General features: G+C 35.3%; 1 protein-coding gene across 6 annotated transcripts in view; it reads left to right on the top strand.

Annotated features, from left to right (window-relative positions):
- The window catches only part of CCDC91 (coiled-coil domain containing 91), a 313,500-nt gene that overhangs the window by 174,742 nt on the left and 113,586 nt on the right, over positions 1-25,172 (top strand). For all 6 annotated transcript variants that reach the window (XM_040642281.1, XM_040642283.1, XM_040642282.1 and 3 more), the window contains exon 8: positions 9,508-9,615. In XM_040642281.1, the coding sequence (XP_040498215.1) occupies positions 9,508-9,615 (108 nt within the window). The remainder of the gene's footprint in view (positions 1-9,507; positions 9,616-25,172) is intronic.

Here is a 25,172-nt window from a genome sequence, read left to right on the forward strand (position 1 = left end):
TTTTTTGGTTTAGCAGTATGTTCATATAACCAAATATTTTTAGTAATTAATCCACTGTAACAACCTAATGTGGGCTAATGTTCAGCCAGCAAGCACTACTTTGTGCCATTTTCTACTAGTGAAATACTTCTATACCAGTGAGCATATTAATAGTTCTCCTGAACCACTTTAATGATTTTGTCCCTCCCTCTGGGGCTTCTCCCTTACCCTATACAATCAAGCTGGAGCTTGGCATTGCAGGAGGCCTTTGGTACCTGCTGTTACTGGCGATGGCACTTCTCATTGTTTGGTGCCCAATCTGGTAGATTTGAAATATTTTACATATCACCTCAAATATTATCACTTCTGTAATATATGGCTAACTTGTAACTGGAAAAGAATCCAGTTCAAGGATCTTACCTTATCATCAATGTTATTCTTCTTATGATCAAAAGAAAACAAAAAGGAAAATTTAAACTTTTTCAATATGGTTTGATTTTTTTTTAAGATTTTATTTATTTATTTGCTAGAGACAGAGAGAGAGACACACACACACAGAGAGCGCACAAGCAGGGCGAGTAGCACGCAGAGGGAGAAGCAGGCTCCCCACTGAGCAGGGAGCCTATTGTGGGGCTCTATCCCAGGGTCCTGGGAACATGACCTGAGCTGAAGGCAGATGTTTGACTGAGCCACCCGGATTTCATGAAACCTCTCCTCTCTCTCCATGTCGATAGCTTTACAGTGGGGAAAAAACGTTCTTTTCTGATCTTTGAGATCTAGTATTTGGGGAATGATGAATCTTGGTTAGTTTAGAGGAAAATTCTTCACTTTAATGGTCTTAAATCTAGTAATTAAAAAAAAAATGATGTGGATCCTAACTTGAATCCACATAGCATCAGTTTTATTTATCGTGAAAAAGTGAGGAATTTAGTTCTCAGATACCAGCAAATGGTTAGAACAATCCTATTTTGAAGTACCAATATAAAGAATAAAATCAACAGTCATAATTTCATAGAACTCCTTTGTCTTTGGCAGAGAAGGAGCTCTGTTATTCTCCCCACTTAAGAGATAAAGAATCTGAGACCTAGAGAAACACAGTGCTTTTATCAAACACATATAAGCCAAGGAGGAGTTTTATATAAAAGCCAGGTCACTCAAACCTTGATGCAGGGTTCTGTTCAACAAGTTATACTGCCTCCTTGGAACATGAACGCATGTGTATTTAAGTCAAATATTTCTACCATGTATGTGGGTTTCTTTTTTTCTATGGTCTCTGAAATTTCAGAAAATGAGATGCATTGTTCTTTAGTGTAGCCAGGTGCTTCGTTGTTTTAGACACAATTCTTTTTTCTTTCTCTCTCTCTTTCTGTCTTTCCTGAAACTGTAGCTCTTACTCAAGTCACAAGGAGCAATATTGTGGCATCTGAGGGTGAGGCATATCCGTGTGGCAGCGTTTCCGAAGTTTGAAGTCTCTGGAGGCAGACATGCAGAGCCTCTGTGCTGTACTTAATTTTAGAAACTTCTTAATTTTAATGTGTTGTCCATGGCACAAAAGGAATTTTCACTGGGAGACTTTTGTGGTGTTTGAGGTAACAACTCTTATGTTACTAGAATCCCTTAACAACAAGGCCNNNAGGAATGATTCCCTCTGTCCTGAAGATTTTCTTTGGCTTTCACAGCTTCCAAAGCACTTTATAACATGGCTAGACTATATTGAATTTCCATGTTTAGATCTACACCCATAATTTAACATTTTTCTTTTTGAATTGTATAGTACCACGGCACTGTAATTCAAATACATAGAAAAACCTGAGGATCACTGCAATTTCAAACACTTGAGATCTGTAACAGGATAAATTTTCAACAGACTCAACATGACCTTCTTAATTTTCCTTTTTAAATGAAGGAAAAGGGGACGCCTGGGTGGCTCAGTCGGTTAAGCATCTGCCTTCAGCTCAGGTCATGATCCCAGGACCCTGGGATGGAACCCCACATCAGTCTCCCTGCTCAGCGGGGAGCCTGCTTCTCCCTCTGTCTGTGGCTCCCCCTGCTTATGCATGCTCTCTCTCTCTCTCTCTGTCTCTGTCTCTGTCTCTGGCAAATAAATAAATAAAATCTTTTTAAAAAATGAAGGAAAAGGAAGAGAGAAATGCTTTTTTTTAAATCCATTTTCCCCCATAATTTTAGGTAGTAGTTTCTGTCCTGTTTCCTAAAAAGAAGCGTGACTAAATCCATCCCTATCACTACTCAGACATACTTTTGAGAAACATGCACTTTGATTCTCCCCAAAGGTTGTTACAGGGCCTAATTTCTGCCAGCCTGGGTAGCAGGAGACCATAAACCTAAACTTGTATTTGGAGCCAATTTTGAGGAAACGAAAGCCTTAAGTCCAGATTGAAGTCTTTCTTCTAGAGAGTTATGCTCCCTATTCCTTTTTACATCGCACTTTTAAATCACCTCTCAGTGATAGGTATTAATCACATTTCTTCTTTTTGCAACCCAACAAAATTTTCTAAAATGTCTAAATATTGTTTTCAGGGGTAGCCTGATATTCTCTTCTAAGACATCCATATGTATATACCTCAGCTGGATTACTAGCTCACTGAGCAGAGGCCTTTTAATCCATACATGCATATATGTATAATATCTGTTTTTATGACCTATGATACCTCAAACTATCATTTTCTCCTCCACACTACAAGCCATCAGAGCTATAGATTGATGTCTTAGATCCCAAAAATGGCGAGAGAGATTTTTGATTAGTCAAGAGTCATTGAACTTTTAAGACAAATTGAAAACCAAACTCAACTTTCGGAGCCAAATCTAGTCAGCTGCCATCATTTGGACACTATGTCTTCATTTTTATAGTCTTTGTTGCCAGTTAATTTGTAAAATGGAGAAAGTTAAGTATTGTAGAAGAATTGCATGCTAATATACAGAGTGTCCAGATGAAGTTCAAGTAAGTATTACTTGCCAGATATACTTGTAATATATCTATGGCACTTTCTGTGAGAATATGAAAAACACTAGCTTATTCTTGTTAGGATTAACCCTTCATTACCAGAGAGGAAAATTGCAAAACTCTTACCGAATAAAAAAATGTTTATGCGTGGTATATTAATTGTAAGTTCCTAATTTACTTGTATATGAGTAGCCCCCAAACATCAATGCTACATATTTTTATTCTTTCACAAATTGTCCATTGATGGAGAAAGCTTTGATAGCATTTGAGTGCTTTTGGTACTTTGCAGTGCTGTTCGAAGATATTTATAAAAACAGATTATAGATGCTTCCTTGTTGAAATCCTTTAAGGCTTTTTCACTGCAGTTAGAATAGAATTGAAATGCCTTTTCATGGTCTTCCATGATTCTGGTCCTCTACCCACTTTTCTGATCTCTGATTCACTTTTCAGGTCTAAGGGTCGATAAGAACACAGGCCCTGTGGCAAGAAATTTGACCTGGTTAAGGATTAGAAAGAAGTTGGCTACAGCTGTAGCATCTGATGGAATTCTCTAGTTCCTATGATCCACACTGGCCTTTTTGCTAGTTCTTGAGCTCATCAGCCTTATTCCCACGCTTGGACTTTGCACTCTTTTCTTTGATGGAAAGTTCTTTCCCCAAACATTCGATATGACTGAATTTTTGTTCACTTGTGACATCTGAACTCTATTTGTGCCTCTCCATAGACCTCTTTCTTGACACTCCTTTCTAAAAATTTTCTTTTCCATTTTTTCCCCTGTTTTATTTTCTTTACAGCCTGTAACACCATCAGAAATGGTTTGCTGTCTGCATTCCAAACTTCCTCTGTGTCCCCTTGCCAGTAATGCAAGTTCAGGAGAGCCAGGCTTACGTCTGTTTTGTTCACTCTGTAACCCCAGCTCCTAGAGCAGCATCTAGAATAAAGTGCGCATTCAGTTAATATTAGTTGAATAAATGAAGAGTGAACAAAGAATTAAGTGGCTGTAAAAATAGAATACATGCTTCCTTCTTGAAGAGAAAATGCTGAATTGGGTTAAACAGCTAAGACAAACGAGGAACAAAGTGGGTGGATCTGAATTCGGTTCATTCCACTGAGTCTTTTCGTGTGTATTGGGGCATGTTTCTGAACCTCAGTGCCTGTTTCTTTATCTGTCAAACAGGGATGTAGAGTTCATGGAAAAAAAAAATGGATGAATTAGTTGGTGAAATGACTGAGATTCATCAGTTTTCCAAATGTATCTCAGTCAAGGAGGCTCTCCTTTTGAATAACAGACTTGCTTGCTGTATGTTAGAAAAGTTGAGGTTATATTATAAGACATGCTAATAGTTTAATAGCCTTGCAAAATTTAAAGTAATATTTTGCTTAAAAAGAGCTTTTCACTAGAAAAAAAAGAACTGTGAAAGTATCCCTTCAGAGTTTTAACTTACTCATTTTGCAGATACCTTTTATTTTGCTTATTTTATTTTTAGTTAAAAATTGGAAAAGATCTGAAATAAATTTTTGAAAAGCAAACCGTGATATTTTTTCAAGAAAGATGAAATTGTGCTTGATTTCAAATGGCCCTTTACAACAGTTAATCTGTACTACTGTAGTCAAAAAGGTGAACTAAGAATATAATTACAGACATTGTTAACATCAAAGTTTTAATAGTTTCTCTATGAAGAGACAAATATCAAGCTTGGACATGCCAAAATCATGACATTTCTTCAGTTCATTCAACACATATTTATTTAATGTCTTCAGTATGTGAGGTACTGTTGTAGCTGTATTGGGTAGATACATCAGTGAATTAAACAAAGATTCCTATTCTTCCGGGGCTTAAATTTTAGAGGGGCTGTTTATTCTATGCTTTGCTTCCAGCTTGCTCCATAGTTTCATACCTTTCTCCTTTTGTAAAATATGACTCAGAGGATTGATACAGAAAATTTGGGGGTGGCTTTTAAAAATCATCTAATTACTGTTGCCTAAAATTAGCTACAACATGTTCCTTTGAGGTTATATGCTAAAAACCAACATGATATTAATGTTTTGGAGACCATCTGCTTCTTTAGACACATCTGCTTTGCAAATCTGGACATGTTGTTTAATTTGATGAGGCTGGATCAAATCCATAAGAATTGGGCTATTTCAAAGGAGAAGAAAAACTAGATTTTTTGAGACAATGGACTGTAGTTTAGATTGTAGTAGTCTACTTTGGCTATAGTTCTTTTAATGGAATTAAAAACACATACCTACTGCGTATGGGTAATGGTTGGAGTGAGGTGGTTTTGACTTAGTATATTTGTTTTCTATAAGTCTAATAATTGTAGAATTTATAACATACTTTACCTTCCAAGGACTTTGCAGTCCTTCACACACATCATTTTATTTATTCAAAATTTATCCTCTGGGGTAGAAAGGATGGACATTTCTAGTCTAAAATAATAGCTTAAAAAATTGAAACCCCTGTTAGGGATTAAATGTTCTTAGCAACACTACTAGGTATTTACTCCGAAGATACAGATATAGTGAAAAGAAGGGGCACATGCACCCCAATGTTCATAGCAGCATTGTCCACAATAGCCAAACTGTGGAAGGAGCCAAGATGTCCTTCAACAGATGAATGGATAAAGAAGATGTGGTTCATATACACAATGGAATATTACTCAGCCATCAGAAAGGATGAATACCTACCCTTTGCAGTGACATGGATGGAACTGGAGGGGATTATGCTAAGTGAAAGAAGTCAAGCAGAGAAAAACAATTATCATACGGTTTCACTCATATGTGGAACATAAGGAATAGCACTAGGAATAGAAGGACCATAGGGGAAGGGAGGGAAAACTGGAATGGGAAGAAACCAGAGAGGGAGACAAGCCATGAGAGACCGTGGACTCTGGGAAACAATCTGAGGGTTACATAAGGGAGGGGGTGGGGATGGGTGACCAGGTGATGGGTTTTAAGGAGGGCACGTGTTGTGATGAGCACTGGGTGTTATACGCAACTAATGAATTGTTGAACACTACATCAAAAACTAACGATGTACTATATGCTGCCTAATTGAACATAATAATAAAAAATATATACTTAGCAACAGATTTGGTAAATGAACTTGGTAATTATAATTTGAAGCTTGGTGAACTTTCCAGTGAATATTTGTGCCATTCATACTATGATTTTTTTTTTCTTTGAAGATTTTATTTAAATTCTAGTTAGTTACAGTATAGTGTAGGATTAGTTTCAGGGGTAGAATTTAGTAATTTTTTTAAAAATATTAAGTCTTAGTACAAGAATCATCATTCATCAAATAGCTATTGCATGTGTCCACTGTGTACAAGGAACTCCGTAGGATGCTGTGCAGTACGTAAAGATGGGTAAGTTAAAGTTCTGTTCTAAAGGAACCTGCAGTCTTGTTTGCATATTTCAAATTCTTCTTAAAGAAGTATGGTTATTAGTTTTCCTTAAGCTCAGTGAGTTAATCCCTTGGGATGACACAGACCATCGCTGGTAGAACTGAGGCTAAAACATATGTTGAAAATTAATAAAACTTTCCCTGCCTTTAAAAGCATTTTTTCATTATAGTATATTTGTGTACATCTTTGTTTTTCTGCCTCTGCATACCATGAGGGTCTTATTGCTTTTTACATTTGTTGAGAGTAGTTTAAAATAGCTTATAAAGGAAATAATTCTTTCAGATATGTCTTTATAGTGTTCCTTGTATCTTTGATGTTTGTAGACACAATTAGAGAGGAAAAAATAAATTGCAGGGAAATTTTAAGATTAATGTTCATTTTTATACTTAAGATATACAAGAAATGTGAAGGCATTTATTATGGTATATAACATTGGAAAATAAGTATCCAGTTATATAATGATAGATCATGCTGTAAAAGCAGGTGGCTAGTATCAATTTGTGTTTGTAGTGTGTCATTAATGATTACTATTGTAGTTGCAAGGAAAGTGTTTGGAAATTACCTCTTTTGTTTGGACTGTGACACTAACAATACGGTGTTCAGTAGTATTAGGCCAAATTTTTAAACAGTCTTGTTATCACATACAAGGGTTTTTAAGTATTTGGCACCTGCTTATTTTGCTGCCTTCCTGCCTCCACTCTTAACTGCAACTCTCTTTAATATTTTTTGCCTAGAATAGTGAGCCTTGCAGGCAGGCTTCAGGCATCTCTTCTTTGATGTGGTTATCTAGAGAATGTTTCTCTTCTGCAGCAGACAACTCAGTGAGGACAGACTTTATTATTATTATTATTTTTAATCTTTGTGTTCCTAGTACCTACCTACCTTCACGTCTCTTTTGTAGGTGGGTGGATTTAAGTAACTGAATGTTCCTACGATGAGAGGTTTAAGCTATATAATAGGCTGGTCACTTTTGTATAGCTTTTCACTGTGCTCCGTAACCATATCTTTGACTCTTAACTTGACTCATTATCCTATCGTGTTGCCTCTGTAAAGTTTGGAAGAAAATAAGTATATGGTGTACAAATCAATCACTAGGAAAAAATTCTGTTCCATTGTGTTTCTTTCTTTCTTTCTTTCTTTTTTAAGATTTTATTTATTTTAGAGAGAGAACATGCATAAGTGGGGAGAGGGACAGAGGGACAGAGGAGGAGGGAGAGGGAAAGGGAGAGAGTCTCAGGAGGACTCAGCGCTGAGCACAGGGCTCAATGCAGGGGCTTGATCTCACCACCCTGAGATCATGACCTGAGCAGAAACCAAGAGCTGCAAGCTTAACAGTGGAGCACCCAGGTGCCCCTCCATTGTGTTTCTTAATTATGGGGAGAAAAGGTTTTAGTTCATTAACTTACATGTTTCTCCAAAGGATATATAAACTACTAAAAATCTATATAATCTGTATAATCTACTAAAATTGGGTTCTTAAACTGTGGGATTATTTGAAACCATGGCAAATAGCAAAGTGAAAATAGTTCTTCCCATTAAGCAAAACAATTCTGTCGTATCCAAGTCCCAAGAAAAGAATGGCATTTTTCTATCTACAGAAGATGTCGTGAATAGACCTAAGAGGATGATCTATAGCTATAATGTTCTTTAAATTTTCTGGAGTCCAACAAACACTATATTGTATTTTGCCAAAGGTAAATTATATTTTTACATTATCTAGTCACAGTTTAAGATATTAAATTTTGGGGCCTTATATAAATTAATCATCATGGAATCTTTAGAGGACATATAATGTATAAACGAAGGGCTGAAGCAATTCTATTGAGCGCTTCTTTAAATTTTAGTTAAACCTCAGTCAGAGTTTTATTTTCCTTTACTAATGTCTAGTCATTATGCAACTTCAGAGCGACAGCTATTGAAATATAGGAGTGGTAGCATCATCAGACAGTTTAACATTTGCAAAAGAAGGTTGATTATCTAAAAATTTGAGACTTATCCGGAGGTTTAAAAAAATATTTTTGTCTCAGTTTTTAAAAATATGTGCATATTTATTTATCTCCTTAATGCGTGTTGTTTCCAACCAAGTAAGTCTATTTTCAAAACAGAGATTATTTAAGAGATTTGGCTTATTTTTCTTTTCTTGGTGAATGTGCCAAAGGTCTGTTTTCTATAAGACATGTGTCTGTTTCAACTTACTATTTTGATTATGAGTAGTTTATTATCCAGATAGACCTTCAAAAATAGAATATTTGCTAAAGAATTCTTATGTATATGGTTGAGTACATATTTTAGAATGATTTAGGATTTATAAATAGCATGTAATGTAATATTGGGAACACATTAACTATAACATATAATGCTTTAATAAAAAGGAAAGAAAAAAGATGATAATGTTCTAAGCATTCCCAATAAGGAAGTGAGTGGGTGGAACATCTTCAAATGCTGATTTGGCTTCCCTTAGAACAGTGTTAACGTCTTTATATTTAACCGACTCAGGTTCCAGCATTTACACCACCCACTTAAGTTTGTCCAGTCTCCCGAGTTTTATTACTTTTTATGAATACTGCCTTGAGATTCTGACTTCCACAATTTGACTTCTACCTTTTTATATTAGGGGCGTGAACTTCCTGGGGGGCAGTTCTTTTATGTATGAAATTGCTCAGAGTTTCCATCTGCTTTTACTTGACTTGTGGTCTTGAAGATCATGCTTGGCCCATGGGATATTACAGTGTGCCGAGAGGATGTGGAGTTTTGTCAGCCAGTGAAATATGTCTGTTTTTTTTTTCCTTTCTTTTTTTTTTTTTTTTCAGCAGCTTTCATACACTCCTCATCCTGTGTGGTCTTCACTAAACTGAATTTATATTTAACAGAACTACTCACCCTCTTTATCATCTTCTATGACTTGGCCTTTTTTAAGGAGAAGGTGTGTGGAAGTAACATCTGAGCCAAAAACTGTAGTGCTGGCAATAGGAAAACCTAAAACCGAGAGCTTGAAGTAGGTTATAGATGAATGTGTTCAATATTCACAAATGTGTATTTTGTAATGCAGAGGAGTATCATATTTCAGATATGTACAACTGTCAAAAAAAATTCTCATGCCAACAGTAGACTCCAAGTTTTGTGTGTGATCCAAATGACTGTTTTGCTTCTTTTTAGGCACTACTGCAGTCTTCGGTTAAGCAACAAGTAGAAGCTATTGAAAAACAGTACATCTCTGCAATTGAGAAACAAGCACACAAGTGTGAAGAGTTGTTAAATACTCAGGTAATAAAATTGCACATCCATTATATATTTATACTTTTCTTCTGACTCTCCTCCCCTGAGAGCTCTATAACTGTTTATTCAGTTTCGTGCCATTTACTTTCCTTGGTGTATTTTGGAGAAAAAAAAATATGCTTATGTAAACTTAATGTTAAAGTTTGGGAATTTTATGAAAGACTAAAGATAGAGCTAAAGGCCTAAAATATGTGGCTCCCCCACAAATTAATGATAATTCTTATGTTAATATCTGAGTTATAATATTACTCAACAAATGACAGAGGCTAAGAGATGACTATGAATGTATTATGGCATGTGAAATGATTTTTAGGAGTACAAGATTTATAAACAATGTTTGAATTTTTAAAGGCACTTATTCATGTTTGAGTTACCTTTCATTGCATGTAGGCATTGGTCTCTGAATTTTTTCACTGAATTTTTTGTTTCTTTTCTTGATTTAATGTCTTAGAAGACATTAGAGACATGATCAGCTGATTTACACTGAACAATCAGTTGAAGAGAATTTATGGAGGTGTTGTACTGTAAGGAATATATTCAAGAAATTCCAGCAACACTTTTAAATAACATAAAATTTGGTAGGTGAAAATAAAACCAGCTTTACTTAACAGAACTCTTTTATATCATGGGAAGAAAATATACTAAGAATTTGGAAAACAAAGTTAGGGGTAGAATTTAAATGGCAACTTAATAAATATGCCACCCCATCACTGAGATTGCGGTTAATTCTATTAAATTATTTCAATGTCATTTTAGTAAATGGCTTGAAAGAGGAAATACACAGAAAATTTTATAAATTTAATACAACAATTATATTCTTTTGGGTGGTGAAATACCAGGTCGTCAGAGGTATAAAGTATATGACTTTGTAAATGGACAGAAAAATAACAGAGGTGAATTAAGGTCACAGAACTGTGAAACAGCAGAAATCAAGGCAGGCCAGGTTATACCCTAAACTCTCTGGCTTCAGGCAGCAAAGATTTATATCTTACTCATGCTGCATAGACACTGAGGATTGTTCTTGGGGCTTGGTGCCAAGTCGTCCTCACTCTAGGAACTGGCCTGGTAGTGTAGTTCCTATATGGAGCATTACCTGTTATCATTGCAGAGTGAAAAGGAGTCCAGTCAAATTTCCTACTAGTAATTCAATATTCTGGATTGGAAATGATACTTCTACTCTCAATTTATATCCATAGTGCTTCACCTCATCGTATTGGGGCCAGGTAGTGAGATCGTACTATAAATCTGAAAGGGAGGGAGAAGGAAATATTTGGTAAGCAGCATTAGTTATACCACAGTTGGCTCTTGTAGTTGCCAAATATTCCCAGTCTCCATCTTACAGGCAAATTTACTTAACCTGTCTCCTTGGGAGAAAATCTGAAAGTTCTGACCAGCTATGGCCGTAAGCTCAAAAGTCCAGTATCTTTAGATGATAGGTAGGGAATGATGTACCACAGTCTCTACATTATCAGGTCCAGATATATAGTCCCCTTTGACCTGAAGAACTAGAAACTAAAATATATGTTGTTTACCTTCAACATATTTGGTATACAATGGCAAGATAAAGGTATTCACTATAAACGCTCTCAGTAGGAAAGCTGAAGAATCAGAGATGCACAGCTATCATTAATATGTAGCAATTCTCAAATCTCAGTGGACAGATTAAATAAGATCTCTGTTATGGGACTAGGATTGGTCTTTGACTGACCATGATTCTCTGTTTAGGGTTTAGGTACAAAGGCCTGCCTGCCTTTGTCACTTAACTGTGTTACTATGGAATGTCGTAGGCTCTCTGTGCCTCCACTGTTCTTTATGATCTTATAGATTTTAAATTTTTCAATATCTTTGTTGGCTATATCTGAGTATTGGTGATTATACCATGTCTCAGCCTGCTTTGTGACTATAGAAAACTGGGAGGCCTGGGTCGTTTTAGATAGCAGATAGTGACAGTCAGGGTAATGGTTCTTTTGGCTCCTCATCTGTTTGATTACAACCAGCTCCATTTGTCAAAGGCAAACCCACAGTTATTTTAGAGGCCTACTGCCTACATTTAATATGTTTATATGATTTTCACCCCTATACTTGCCTGTTTGTCTGTATCTTTCTCTTTTTTTCTGATTAAAAATAACTTCATTTATCAAACCTGGGTTGAAGAAATTCCAATGGTCTCTTTTCTCCCAACCACTTTTTCCAAATGAAAGTATATGCAGGACAGTCACAGCCTTATTGGGTCCGTGCTTGGAGATACTGTGGATGTGGCTAACATACACTTGGTTTAATACTTGCTGTAAGGTTGAATTTAGTTGGTCTTTGTTGCTCAAAGACCCTCTCAATTATTTCTTTTAGAAGTTGAGGTTGGGAAGGTGGTTATTCCTGTAAGTCCCCAAATTTCTGAACTTTTTCTGTTACCTGTAATTCAGTTCTTGTGAATTGTCTTTCCTTCTGAATTCATTGCTGAACTTGTCTTTTTCTTACAATGCCTTGTCAGAATTAGCCAGTAGCAGAGCCGATAGCAGAGCTAATAAGTGAACTTAGCACAGTGGTAGGTTAAAAGATTAACACACAAAAATCAATCGTGTTTCTATACACCCTCAATGAATAGTCAAAAAAGAAATTAAGAAAGCAATTCAGCTTACATTGGCATCTTAAAGAATAATATACCTAGCAGTAAATTTAACCAAGGAGGTGAGAGACTTGTCCACTGAAAACTACAAAACAGGGGTGAAAGAAATTAAAAATAACCTAAGTAAGTAGAAGGACATCCCATGTTCATCAATTGGAAACATTGGGTGAGAGCACTGTAAGACTACCTCAGGACATACAGAGGGTCAGAGGCAGTTCAGTGTGATGAGATACTGTTTAAAAACCAAACACCTTTTAAAAGGGGGTGTGATTACTAGGTAAAATCACATAAAGTGTAGAAATGGTAATCCCACACTCGTTTCTCTAATCATATTTCATTAGATGCCATTTGAAATTTGAAGTTAGTAAATTTAGTTTAACAACAATATTAGCTGGATGGTTCCTTAGAAATAATTTAGTTTAGCCTTTGTGTGTATGTGTGTGTGTGCGCGCACATACATGCATATCTTTCTTTCTCTCTTTTTCTCTCTCTCCTTTTTCAAATTAAGAATTTAAAGGAAAAGCAAGTAAACACTCATCAGAGTAATTATAAGCAGGTGCTCTGGAATCTGCCTGCCTGCCTTTGTCACTTAACTGTGTTACTATGGGATGTCGTAGGCTCTCTGTGCCTCATATTTCTCATCTTTAGAATGTATACACAAATAATTCTACCTCATAGGATTGTTAGGAGTATTATATGACATCAGATTTGCATAGTGCTTCGAATAGAACCTGGCACATTCTAGGTGTTCACCCCAGCTGATGTTGACTGAATTATTATCATCTTTGTTATTCTTGGTCAAGGTATGTCTACTCCCAAAACAAGAGTTAGTACTCACATTTCCTAATTTTCAGCCTGTAGAAGAAAGGCTACTTACCTGTAGTTCATATATTATCTGTGTTTGATTTTAAAAAGTCAACCTTTAAATTTTTACACATTTACCTTAGGGCCTTGTCTAGTATTTGAGTGCTAGACCAACCTTTTGTCTTTTCCTCTCCTCCTTATTTAATGAGGAGGGCCTTTTATATGACTGACATTCTGCTGGATTATATGGATATAACATGAGCAGGACACAGTTCTTCTATTAATATTAAGTAGGTGGAAACCGATGATATGATTGTAAAACTGGTAAGTTATGATGAAATAAATGTTATCTTAAAGGGGTATATAATTCCTTCATATTGTGTGAGGGACCACTTATTGGACTAATGATGAGATCTTTCAGGGTTCATGGGTCTAAGTGAGGTCAGAACTGAGAATTTAGCATGAGAAAGGTAGATGGAATAGCATATTCACAATCTGTTAAATGAGAGAGTATAACATAAATGTTTGGCAAGGGGGTTTGAGGCTTTTTGAGACTGTGAAATGAAAGATGATTTTATGCCATAGAAAGGATAATAAAGGACCTTGTCTGCCACGTTGTCTGACAGGAAATTGGGAGCTGTTAAAAGACATTAACTAGAGAAGTGACATTTGTTCAGATTTGCATTTTAGAAATATTACTCTGGTAAAGTTTAAAAAACATTTGATGGGAGACAGTATTAGAAGCATATAAATCAGTTAAACAGCTATTACAGTTATCCTAGTGAGAATGGTGGTGGCCCAAACTAAGGTGGGTGTGTGGGAAAGAGAGATTTTGATGGTTTTGAGTCATATTAAGGGAACAGAAACCAGAGAATTTGTGGGAATAAAAGAGAGGAAGTAAATGTTGATTGATAAAGGATATATTTACACATACACAAACACATTTTATATACATATATATGTATTCATATAATGAATATATTTTTGTGGATGGTGACCAGATCTTTGGTTTTGGCAATTCACTGAAATGGGAAACTTAAGACCTGCAGCATGGTTAGGGTTGAAAATTTTGTGTTTTGGACATGTTGAGCTTATAGTCCTGTGGAATATTCAAGAGCGTTGCATAAGAGAGTTGAATACAGAGTTTAAAACTATGAGAAATATGCTAATGCATGAATTTGAAAATCATAAGTATATAGAAGGTCAGTGAAAGTATGTGGATGAGACCAGAGAATACATAGAATGAGAAAATAATTCCACCTAGTGTTCTGAGGGACTTCAGTTTATAATGGATAGGATAAGAGAGCTTTTGAAGGAAACTATAAACAGCAGGAGAAAAAGGAGGAAACTAAATGCCTACTATACCTAGGTCATGGGAAGAGAGAGCATTTTATAAAAAGCAAGTGGTTAACGTTTTCAAATAATGCAAAATAAGTAAGGTGTGGATTTACAGGTGACTGCTGGATAGGACAACAAGAAAGTGTCATTAAAAAGAATAGTTTTGGTGGAATGGTGGACAAAGGAGATAATCAGATGAGAAAAAAAGAAGATGAAACAATAGAAACAGAAGGCAAGTCTTTGGGAAGCTTAGATGATGAACATAAGAGAGCACTGTAGGTGGAGGGAGCTATGAAGGGGAAATTTTTCCCCCTTGTATTTTGGCCTAGAAGTTGAGCTCATTTAAATATTTATGAGCAAGAGCCAATCTAGAAAGACTAAAGATTTAAAAAAAGAAAAAAATTGATAGACCAGAGTCCTCAAGAAAGAGGAAGTAATGAGTGGAGGTTTTGTTAGATGAGCAAGTATTTGCATTCATGCAAGTGTGAGTTTGTGCATGTGGGTGGAGGGTTGTATGTGTGCATAGATATAAATATAATTTTAAATATTATTCATACTTGTGAATTGTAACATTCATGAATTTTATTTCTGAGTTCCTCTCCATCAGCACTTGTAAAATCCAAATTTCTGTGAAGGATATGTACAATATACTATTTATAATCTCTTAAGTGCTATTAACAGACATATATATATATGGAATGTTACCCAAGCACACCAAATAAATTATCTGTATTATTACTTTGTCCTTAAGCTTTTACAAAAAGAAAACTGAGTTTGTCTTTTTCCTGCAGTGTGTTGTCAAAAATGCCAAAAAGTGACCAACACGTTTTTAACGTATCTTCCAGTGTCTTCCCTTAGAACTATAAGTACTCATTTGAATTGAGTACAGACTGTAAATTCCATGAGAGTTAGGTTATGTGTTTAGTCTATATTTTGCAATATCCCCAAAGCCTACCGATTTTTTTGTGTATGTTCTAAGCATAGTAAAATCGACTTGTTCTTGAGAGATGTATACATCCATATATCCACTGTCACAATCAAGATATAGAACATTTCCATCAAACCAAGAAATTCTCTCATGTCCTTTTATAGTCATCCCTGCCCTTAATAGCCCTAGCCCCAGGCAACCATAGATCTACATTTTCTCACTATGAATAGCTAGTTTTTATAATTTCATATAAAATGAAGTAAACTGAATTATTTTTATATCTACCTGATTTGGTTCAGCGTGTTTTTTGAGATCATGTGGTTACATGTATTAGTTATCTATACATTTTGATTGCTGAGTAGTATTCTATTGTATGGCTATACAACATTTTGTTTATCCATTCACTTATTCCTGAACATTTAAATTGCTTAACGTTTGGGGCTGCTGTGAATATTCACATAAAAATCTGTGTGGGAACGTATGTTTCTGTTATTTAAAAATATTTAGGTATGGAATTGCAGGATCATATGTTAAGTGTTTAACTTTATAACCAACTTCCAAACTGTTTTCCAGAGTTTCTTGACATTTTATATTCTCATTGTAATGTATGAGAGTTCTCTTTGATCTGAAGCCTGTCAGCACTTGGTATTGTCAATGTTTTTCATTTTAGCCTTTTGTTTTCTTTTGAATGGGGAATGGCATCTCATCTCACTGTATTTATCTGAATAACTATTGATAAGCATGTTTTCATGTGCTTACTTACAATTTGTGTTTTTCTTTTGTGAAGAAAAGATCCTTTTAAACTTTCACTCATTTTATTGTTGTCTATCTTCATAATTTTAGTTGGTTTTTATAAATTCTAGATATAAGTCCTTTGCCATAATATGTATTATGAATATTTTCTCAGTTTCTGGTTTCCTATTAACTTTCTTGATGATATCCTTAGATGAATAAAACTGTTTAATTTTGATGAATTCAAACTTACTGTTTTTTCTTACTGATCATACTTTTGATGTTGTATCAAATCATTGCCTAACCATAACACGATGATTTTCTCCTATTTTCATTATGAAGTTTTATTTATTTTCTTAGGTTATGTATATAATCCATTTTTTAATTTGCCTGGGGATGTAATGAGATAGTCGAAATTTCCCCCCCTTCCAATGACCTCCAATGTGAATATCCATTGATTTCAGCACTTTTTAAAAAAAATTTTGTTTTTTATCAACAAAAGTATCTTCTCCTTCAAAAATTGCTAGAACTCATACAGGATCCTATTCTGCAGAGTGGCAGGATATAAAATCAATGCACAGGTATCAGTTGCATTTCAATACACTAACAATGAGACAGAAGAAAGAGAGATTAAGGAGTCCATCCCATTTATAATTGCACCCAAAACCATAAGGTACCTAGGGGTAAACCTAACCAAAGAGGCAAAGGATCTGAACCCAGAAAACTCATGAAAGAAATTGAGAAAGACACAAAGAAATGGAAAAATGTTCCATGCTTATGGATTGGAGGAACAATATTTAACAAATATTGTTAAAATGTCTATGCTACCTGGAGCAATCTACACATTCAGTGCAATCCCTATCAAAATTCCATCAATTTTTTTTCACAGAGCTGGAACAAATAATCCTAAATTTTGTGTGGAACCAGAAAAGACCCTGAGTAGCCAAAGGAATGTTGAAAATGAAAACCAAAGCTGGGGGCATCACAGTGCCTGACTTCAAGCTATTTTACAAAGATGTAATCATCAAGACAGTATGGTACTGGCACAAAAACAGACACATAGATCAATGGGACAGAATAGAGAACCCAGAAATGGACCCTCAACTCTGTGGTCAACTAATCTTTGACAAAGCAGGAAAGAATATCCAATGGAAAAAAGACAGTCTCTTCAACAAATAGTGTTAAAGCAATTGGACAGCCACATGCAGAAGAATGAAACTGGGCCATTTCCTTACAGCACACACAAAAATAGACTCAAAATGGATGAAAGACCTAAATGTGAGACAGGAATCCATCAAAATCCTAGAGAAGAACACAGGCAGCAACCTCTTTGACCTCGGCTACAGCAATTTCTTGCTAGACACATCTCCAAAGGCAAGGGAAACAAAAGCAAAAATGAACTATTGGGACTTCATCAAGATAAAAAGCTTTTGCACAACAAAGGAAACAGCCGACAAAACCAAAAGACAACTGACAGAATGGGAGAAGATATTTGCAAATGACATATCAGATAAAGGGCTAGTATCCAAAATCTATAAAGAACTTATCAAACTCAACACCCAAAGAAGAAATAATCCAGTCAAGAAATGGACAGAAGACATGCACAAACATTTCTCCAAAGAAGGCATACAAATGGCCAACGACACATGAAAACAATGCTCAACATCACTTGGCATCAGGGAAATACAAATCAAAACCACAATGAGATACCACCTCACACCAGTCAGAATGGCTCAAATTAACAAGTCAGGAAACGACAGATGTTGGCAAGGATATGGAGAAAGGGGAAGCTTCTTACACTGTTGGTGGGAATGCAAACTGGTGCAGCCACTCTGGAAAACACTATGGAGGTTCCTCAAAAAGTTGAAAACAGAGCTACCCTATGACCCAGCAATTGCACTGCTTGGTATTTATTTACCCCAAAGATACAAACATAGTGATCCAAAGGGGCACCTCTACCCCTGTGTTCATAGCAGCAATGTCCACAGTAGCCAAGTAATGGATAGAGCCCAGATGTCCATTGACAGATGAATGGATAAAGATGGAACTAGACAGTATTATGCTAAGTGAAATAAGTCATTCAGAGAAAGACAGTTATCGTATGATCTCACTCATATGTGGAATTTAAGAAACGAAAGAGAGGATCATAGGGGAAAAGAGGAAAAAATAAAACAAAACCCGAGAGAGAGAGACAAACCATAAGAGATTCTTAACTATAGGAAACTATGGAGGCTCACTAGAGGGGAGGGAGGTGGGGGGATGGGGTAACTGGGTGATAGGGGGACACGTGATGTAATGAGCACTGGGTTTTATATAAGACTGACGAATCACTGACCTCTACCTCTGAAACCAGTAATACATTATATGTTAATTAATTCAATTTAAATTAAAAGATGGGGAAAACAAAGTATCTTCTCCACTGTATTACCATATCATCTCTGGACAAAATCATTTGACCACATGAGTGTAGATTTCTGAACTCTTAATTTTGTTCTATTGACCTGGTATTTTTCAAACTTGGCAATATTGACAGTTGGAGTTGAGTAATTCTCTGTCATGGAGGGCTGTCTTGGGCGCTGCAGGATATTAGCAGCCTCCTTCATTCCCACCCCGTAGTGCCAGTAGCATGCGCTTCAGTGTGATAACCAGAACTGTCTCCAGATGTTGCTAGATGTCCCCTGGGAGAATGGGGGGTAGTAAATCACCCTTGGATGAAAACCACTGCTGCTATAAACATTGGGGTGCAGGTGCTGCTTCGGATCACTACATTTGTATCTTTGGGGTAAGTACCCAGTAGTGCAATTGCTGGGTCATAGGGTAGCTCTGTTTTCAACTTTTTGAGGAACCTCCATACTGTCCATCTGTATACAAATACCATGCTCTCTTGGTTAGTATAGCTTTATAGTAAGTTTTAAAATTGTGTGCTTAAAAACTTCAAATTTGGGGCGCCTGGGTGGCACAGCGGTTAAGCGTCTGCCTTCGGCTCAGGGCGTGATCCCGGCGATCTGGGATCCAGCCCCACATCAGGCTCTTCCGCTATGAGCCTGCTTCTTCCTCTCCCACTCCCCCTGCTTGTGTTCCCTCTCTCGCTGGCTGTCTCTATCTCTCTGTCAAATAAATAAATAAAATCTTTAAAAAAAAAAAAAACTTCAAATTTATTCTTGAAAGTTGTTTGGCTAGTTTAGATAATATGCGTTTTTTTAATACATTTTATATTCAGCTTGTCAGTTTCCATTAAAAAAAAAAGCCTGTTAACTGTTTTGATTGGGATAGCGTAGTTTTTAGGTAAATTTAGAAAAAATTGCCATCTTAACAATATGGAATCTTCCACAGGCCCACACATATTTTGTTAAATTTATTTGTAGGTACTTCATTTTTTAGAATGCTATTTTAAATGGAATATTAAAATTAAACTTTCAGATTTTCTTTGCTAGTATATTAATGCAGTTGGTTTTTCTATATTGACTTTCATCCTGAGATCTTGGTAAATTCACCTTTTAAGTGTGTAATTTTTTGTTGTTGTTAGTTTCCTAGGATTTCTCTCTGTACCTTATTATGTCATCTGGTATTTATTCAGTATTCCATATTATTCAGAATTATACTTTGTTTGCAATTTCTCTCTTTTTTTTTTCTTGCTATTTCACTGCTAAACCCTCCAATATAACATTTAATACATGTGGTGACAGCATCTTGACTTATTCCTAATCTTGGGGAGAAAGAATTCAGTCTTTCATCCTTAACTGTAATGTTAATTATAGGTTTTCTATTGATGCCATTTGTTGGGGAAGTTATCTTTTATTACTGTTTTTCTGAGAGTTTTAAATGATGACTCAGTGTTTAGATTTTGTCAATTTATTTTTCTGTATCTATTGACACAGTCATGTGTTTCTTCTCTTTTATTAATTAATGTTATAATATAATTTGATTTTATATATCAAAGCACTGTTATGTTCTTGGTATGAATCGTATTGTTAATGAGAAATTTTCTATTTTATATATTGCTGGATTCAATGGGATAAAATTTTGTTGAGGATTTTTGTGTGTGTTCCCGATGAATATAGGTCTATAGTTTGTTTTTTTTTTCTTATGGTATCTATTTCTGGTTTTGGTATCAGAGTAAAACTGGCCTCATAAATAAGAAAGACTTCTTTCTTCTCTGTTTTCTAAAAGGATTTGAATAGGATTAGTATTATTCCTTCTTTAAATGTTTGGTAAGATCCACCGAAGAAGTCATACAGGTCTATGATTTTCTTTATTGAGAAGGTCTTTAATTACTAATTTTCTATTTATTATTAGTTTTAATAATTTATGTTTTCGAAGGAACTTTGCTTAGCTTATTTAAATTGTTAAATTTATCAGAAAAATATAATGGCGTTTTATTATTCTTTTAGTGTCTGTAAATTTATAGTGATGTTCCCTCTTCTTTTCCTCATAGTGGGGATTTACATCAAGTGGTTTAGATTTATTACTTTGTTAATCTTTTTTAAGAAGCAGGTTTTGGTTCCATTGATTTTTTTGTCTTTTATTTCATTGCTTGTCTGACCTTTACTATTCCTTTGAGTTTAATCTTCTCTGTTTTTTGTAGTTCTTAAGATGCAAGTACAAATACATGCTTTTAGAGCTATCACGCTTATGCTAATTGCTGGTTTGCTTCACTCTGCAAATTGTAATATGGCATGTTTTCATTTTCATTCTGCTTAAGATGTTCTAAAAATTTCCTTGATTTTTGTACCCGTGATTGATTGATTGATTTACTAACTTACTTAGTTTCATGTTTTTATTTAAATTCCAGTTAGTTAACATATAGTATAATATTAGTTTCAGGCGGGAATTCAGTGATTCATCACTAACATACAACAACACCCTGTGTACATTAGAAGTGTGTTGTGTTGTTTACATTTCCCTACTTTTGGGATTTTTTTTGTAGCTTTTTAAATTGATTTCTAATTTAAAAATTTTTTATTGAGACTATATTCTGTATTAAATCATTTATTTTCAACTTATTGAGACATTTTATAGCTTAACATATATTCTGTCTTTATGTATATACTATGTGCACTTGAAAAGAATGTGTATTCCACTGCGGTTGGGAGGAACGTTCTATAAATGTCAAATTAGGTCATTATGGTTGATAATGTTTTTCAATTCTTCAAAATTCAATGATTGTATTATCTTCCTTCAGTTACTGAGAAAGGAATGTTGGTCTCTCTAATTGATTTGTCTATTTCTTCTTTCAATTCTGTCAGTTTTTTTCTTCATGTATTTGGTACTTTGTTGTTGAATGCATATGGATTTATAGTTGTTATATCCTCCTATTGTATTGCTTGTCTTAATGTCTATTTTGTACTATATAAACATAGTTAATTTAACTGTTATGCTTACTATTTATATGGTTTTTCATTTTCCATTCTTTTACTTTAAAGCTGTGTCTTTGAATTCAAATATCTTTGTTTAGCAGCATATAATTAGATCTTTTTTTTTTATCCAATCTCATATTCTCTACCCTTTGATTGAAGTGTTTAGTCCATTCAATTTAAGGTAACTCTAGATATGCATGGATTTAGATCTACCATTTTGCCATTGTTTTCTACTAGTTTGTTTTACTTGATTTTGGTCCTTTGTTCCTTTTTCATTCTTACCTTTTAGTATACCATTTCAAATTTTGCTGTTGTCCTATGTTTATACAGTATGGAGCTATAATTGGTATATAATAACCTTTATGTATTTAAACTGTGTATTCTGATAAGTTTTGGCATATGTAAAACCCATGAAACCATCAACACAGTCAAGATAATGAACAGGGCTGGCACTCTTAGCAGTCTCCTTGTGTCTCACTGTAATGTTTTCCTCCTCCCTGTCCTCATCGTCCTTCTCCATTCCCATAAAGTCACTGATAGAGTAACTATATAGTATATATTTTCTAGAATTTTTATTTAAATGAAATTAAGCAGTATGTACTTTTTTTACCTGTCTTGCAGCATACTTATATTAAGATTTATTCATCTTTTCCCCTGTATCAATAGTTTGTCCCTTTTTATTTTTGAGTAGTATTCTATTTTGTGATTATACCACAGTTTAAACATTTATCTTTTTTTTTCTTTTTTTAAAGATTTTATTTGTATTTATTTGACAGAGAGAGAGAACACAAGCAGGGGAGCAGCAGGCAGAGGGAGAGGGAGAAGCATAGAGAAGGAGAAGCAGGCTCCCTGCTGAGCAAGGAGCCTGATATGGGGCTTGATCCCAGGACCCTGGGATCATGACCTAAGCCAAAGGTAGACGTTTAGCTGACCGAGCCACCCAGGCGCCCCTAAGCATTTATCTTTTGATGGGTATTTTGGTTGTATCCAGTGTTTGGCTGTTACAAATAATGCTGCTATGAGCATTTGTGTACAAGTTTTTGTATGGACCTATGCTTTTATTTCTCATGGATAAATATCCAGCAGTGGAATGGCTCAGTCATGTGATAAGTGTATGTTCAACTTCATTTGTGGTAATGGTTTATGTTATACATTTGGTGAAGTGTCTTTTAAAATCTGTTCCCAGTTTGTTGTTATTGTCTGTTTTCTTATGATTGAGTTTTGAGAGTTCTTTACATGTTCTGAATATATATCCTTCTTCGGATATGTGATGTGCAAATGTATTAGCACCGTCTGTAGCTTGTCTTTTCTTTTTCCTAATGTATTTCCACAAGTAGAAGTTTTAAATTTATATGAAGTCCAATTTGTCAATTTTTTTTTCCTATGGATCATTTTTTTGGTGCCCTAGCCTAATCCAGAATCAAAAAGATTTTCTTCTATGTTTTATTTTAAAAGTTTTAGTTTATAATTTCAATTTTCCAAATCATCCAGTTGCTTTTTATATATGGTTCTTTTTTTTTTTTTTTACATATGGATACCCAAGCATTGCAGTCTTAATTGCTGAAAAGACTGTTCTTTCACAAGTGAATTTTCTTTGTACCTTATTAAAAATCAGTCATATATGTGTGTGTTTATTACCTAACGCTTTATTGGTTCCATTTATTTGTCTCTCGACTCCTATACTACTAGTCTTGAAATCAGATAGCATTAGTCCTCCAGTATTATTGTTCTTATATTTCAAAGTTGTTTTGGTTCTTCTTGGTCCTTTGCGTTTTCACATAAATTTTATAATCAGCCTGTCAATTTCTACAGCAAAGCATGATGGGTTGTTATGAGCTGTGTTTACTCATATCAGTTCTGACACCAAATGTATGCATTTTAACATCAAGCAATTCTCCAGTTCTCCAGCTGGCTGTTGTGTAAGTCAGCTTAATTCTGATACTACCCAGAGTTAGTGCAGACCTCACAGGTTAAGGGCTTAGTCTCTAAGACTACCCCCACTTCAGATGCCAGTTACAAGTTCTATGCCTCCTATACCCCTAACCAACTGGCTATAAATCAGGGAGTTCCTATAACCCCCTTCTCAGGCCAGTCACAAATCCCTGGACCTCCTGTATTTCTGATCAAAGGACTATAAATTGAGGGTTTCCACAATCCCCGCCTGAGGTTTGATAATTTCCTAGAACAGCTCACAGAACTCAGGAATGTGCTTGATTTACTATTAACAGTTTATTATAATGGATGCAACTCAGAAACAGCCAAACAGAAGAGATGCATAAGGCAAGATAAGGGGGAGACCAAGGGAGCTTCTATGGCGTCTCCAGGTGTGTCACTCTTCCAGCTCAGTCACCCAGTTCACCAGTCTAGATTCAGTCTAAATCCTGTTGTTTAGGGGTTTTAAGGAGGTTTCATCACATAGGCATGATTGATTAAATCATTGGCCATTAGTGATTGATTCAATCTCAGCCCCTCCCCTCTCCCTAAAGGGTGAAGAAGTGGGTGAGACTGAATGATCCAACCGTCTAATCACATGGTTGGTTCTTCGGACAGTTGGCTCCATTCTGAAGCTTCCTGGGGACCCACCAAGTGTCACCTCATTAACATAAACTCAGGTATAGTTGAGGGAACTTGGTGTGAATAACAAAAGATGCTCCTTTACTCCTATCTCTAAGGAAATTACAAGGGTTTTAGAAACTGTGTAAGGAACTGGGGATGAAGACCAAATATATATTTCTTATTCTATCACAGATATTCCTTGGGATTGTGTTGAATATATTTGGGTGTAATTGACAACTTTACAATATTGGCTTCTTACCGAAGAACATGGTATATCGCTCCACTTATTTAAGTCCTTTTAAATTTCCCTCGGCAATGTTTAAAATTTTTCACTGTTCATGTCTAGCACATCCTTTGTCAAATTTATTCCAAAATATCTACCTACCTACCTTTCTTTCTTTTCTTTTTCTTTTCTTTTCTCTTTTCTTTTCTTTTCTTTTCTTTTCTTTTCTTTTCTTTTCTTTTCTTTTCTTTTCTTTTCTTTTCGTAGGCTCCACAGCCAGCTTGGAGCCCAATGCCAGGGGCTCGAACTCAGAATACTAAGATCAAGACCTGAGCTGAGATCAAGAGTTGGACACTTAACCAACTAAGATACCGAGGCACCCTGCAGTTCTTATTTTTTTAATGCTAGTTTGACTTTTTTATTTTTTTCAACTTCAGTTACCCAGTGCCTGTTGCACATACAAAGAAATACAGTTGTTGTGTATCGGTCTTGTATTCTGTGATGATACCAAAATCACTTACTTAGTTTTAGCACCTTTTTTGGTAGAGTCCATAGGATTTTCTACATAGACGGTTATGTAGTCTGAGAATAAATTTGATGTCTTTTATGTTTCTTAACTTATTGCACTGGCTAAACCTGTAGTACAGTGTTGAAGTGGAAGGATACCTCTGCCTTTTGCTTGACCATGGGAAGAAAGCGTTTAGTCTTTCATCCTTAACTATAATGTTAGCTATACATATCTGCATGAAAGCTTTATTAGGTCAAGTATTTTTCTTTCTACTCCTAGTTTTTATTCTGGGAATAAATGTTGGATTTTGATTTAAAAAAAATATGTGTATATGATGTATGTGTACTTTCTCAAAGCATTCTCTTATTGTCCTTTAATATCTGTAGAAACTTTAGTGATGTCTCTTATCTTATTCCAGATTTCCATAATCCGTGTCATTGTTCTCTTTTCCGTATTAGTTTTGTAGAGATTTATTG

This window comes from Ursus maritimus, unplaced genomic scaffold (genome assembly GCF_017311325.1).
Source record: "Ursus maritimus isolate PB19 unplaced genomic scaffold, ASM1731132v1 scaffold_26, whole genome shotgun sequence".
Lineage (NCBI taxonomy): Eukaryota > Metazoa > Chordata > Mammalia > Carnivora > Ursidae > Ursus > Ursus maritimus.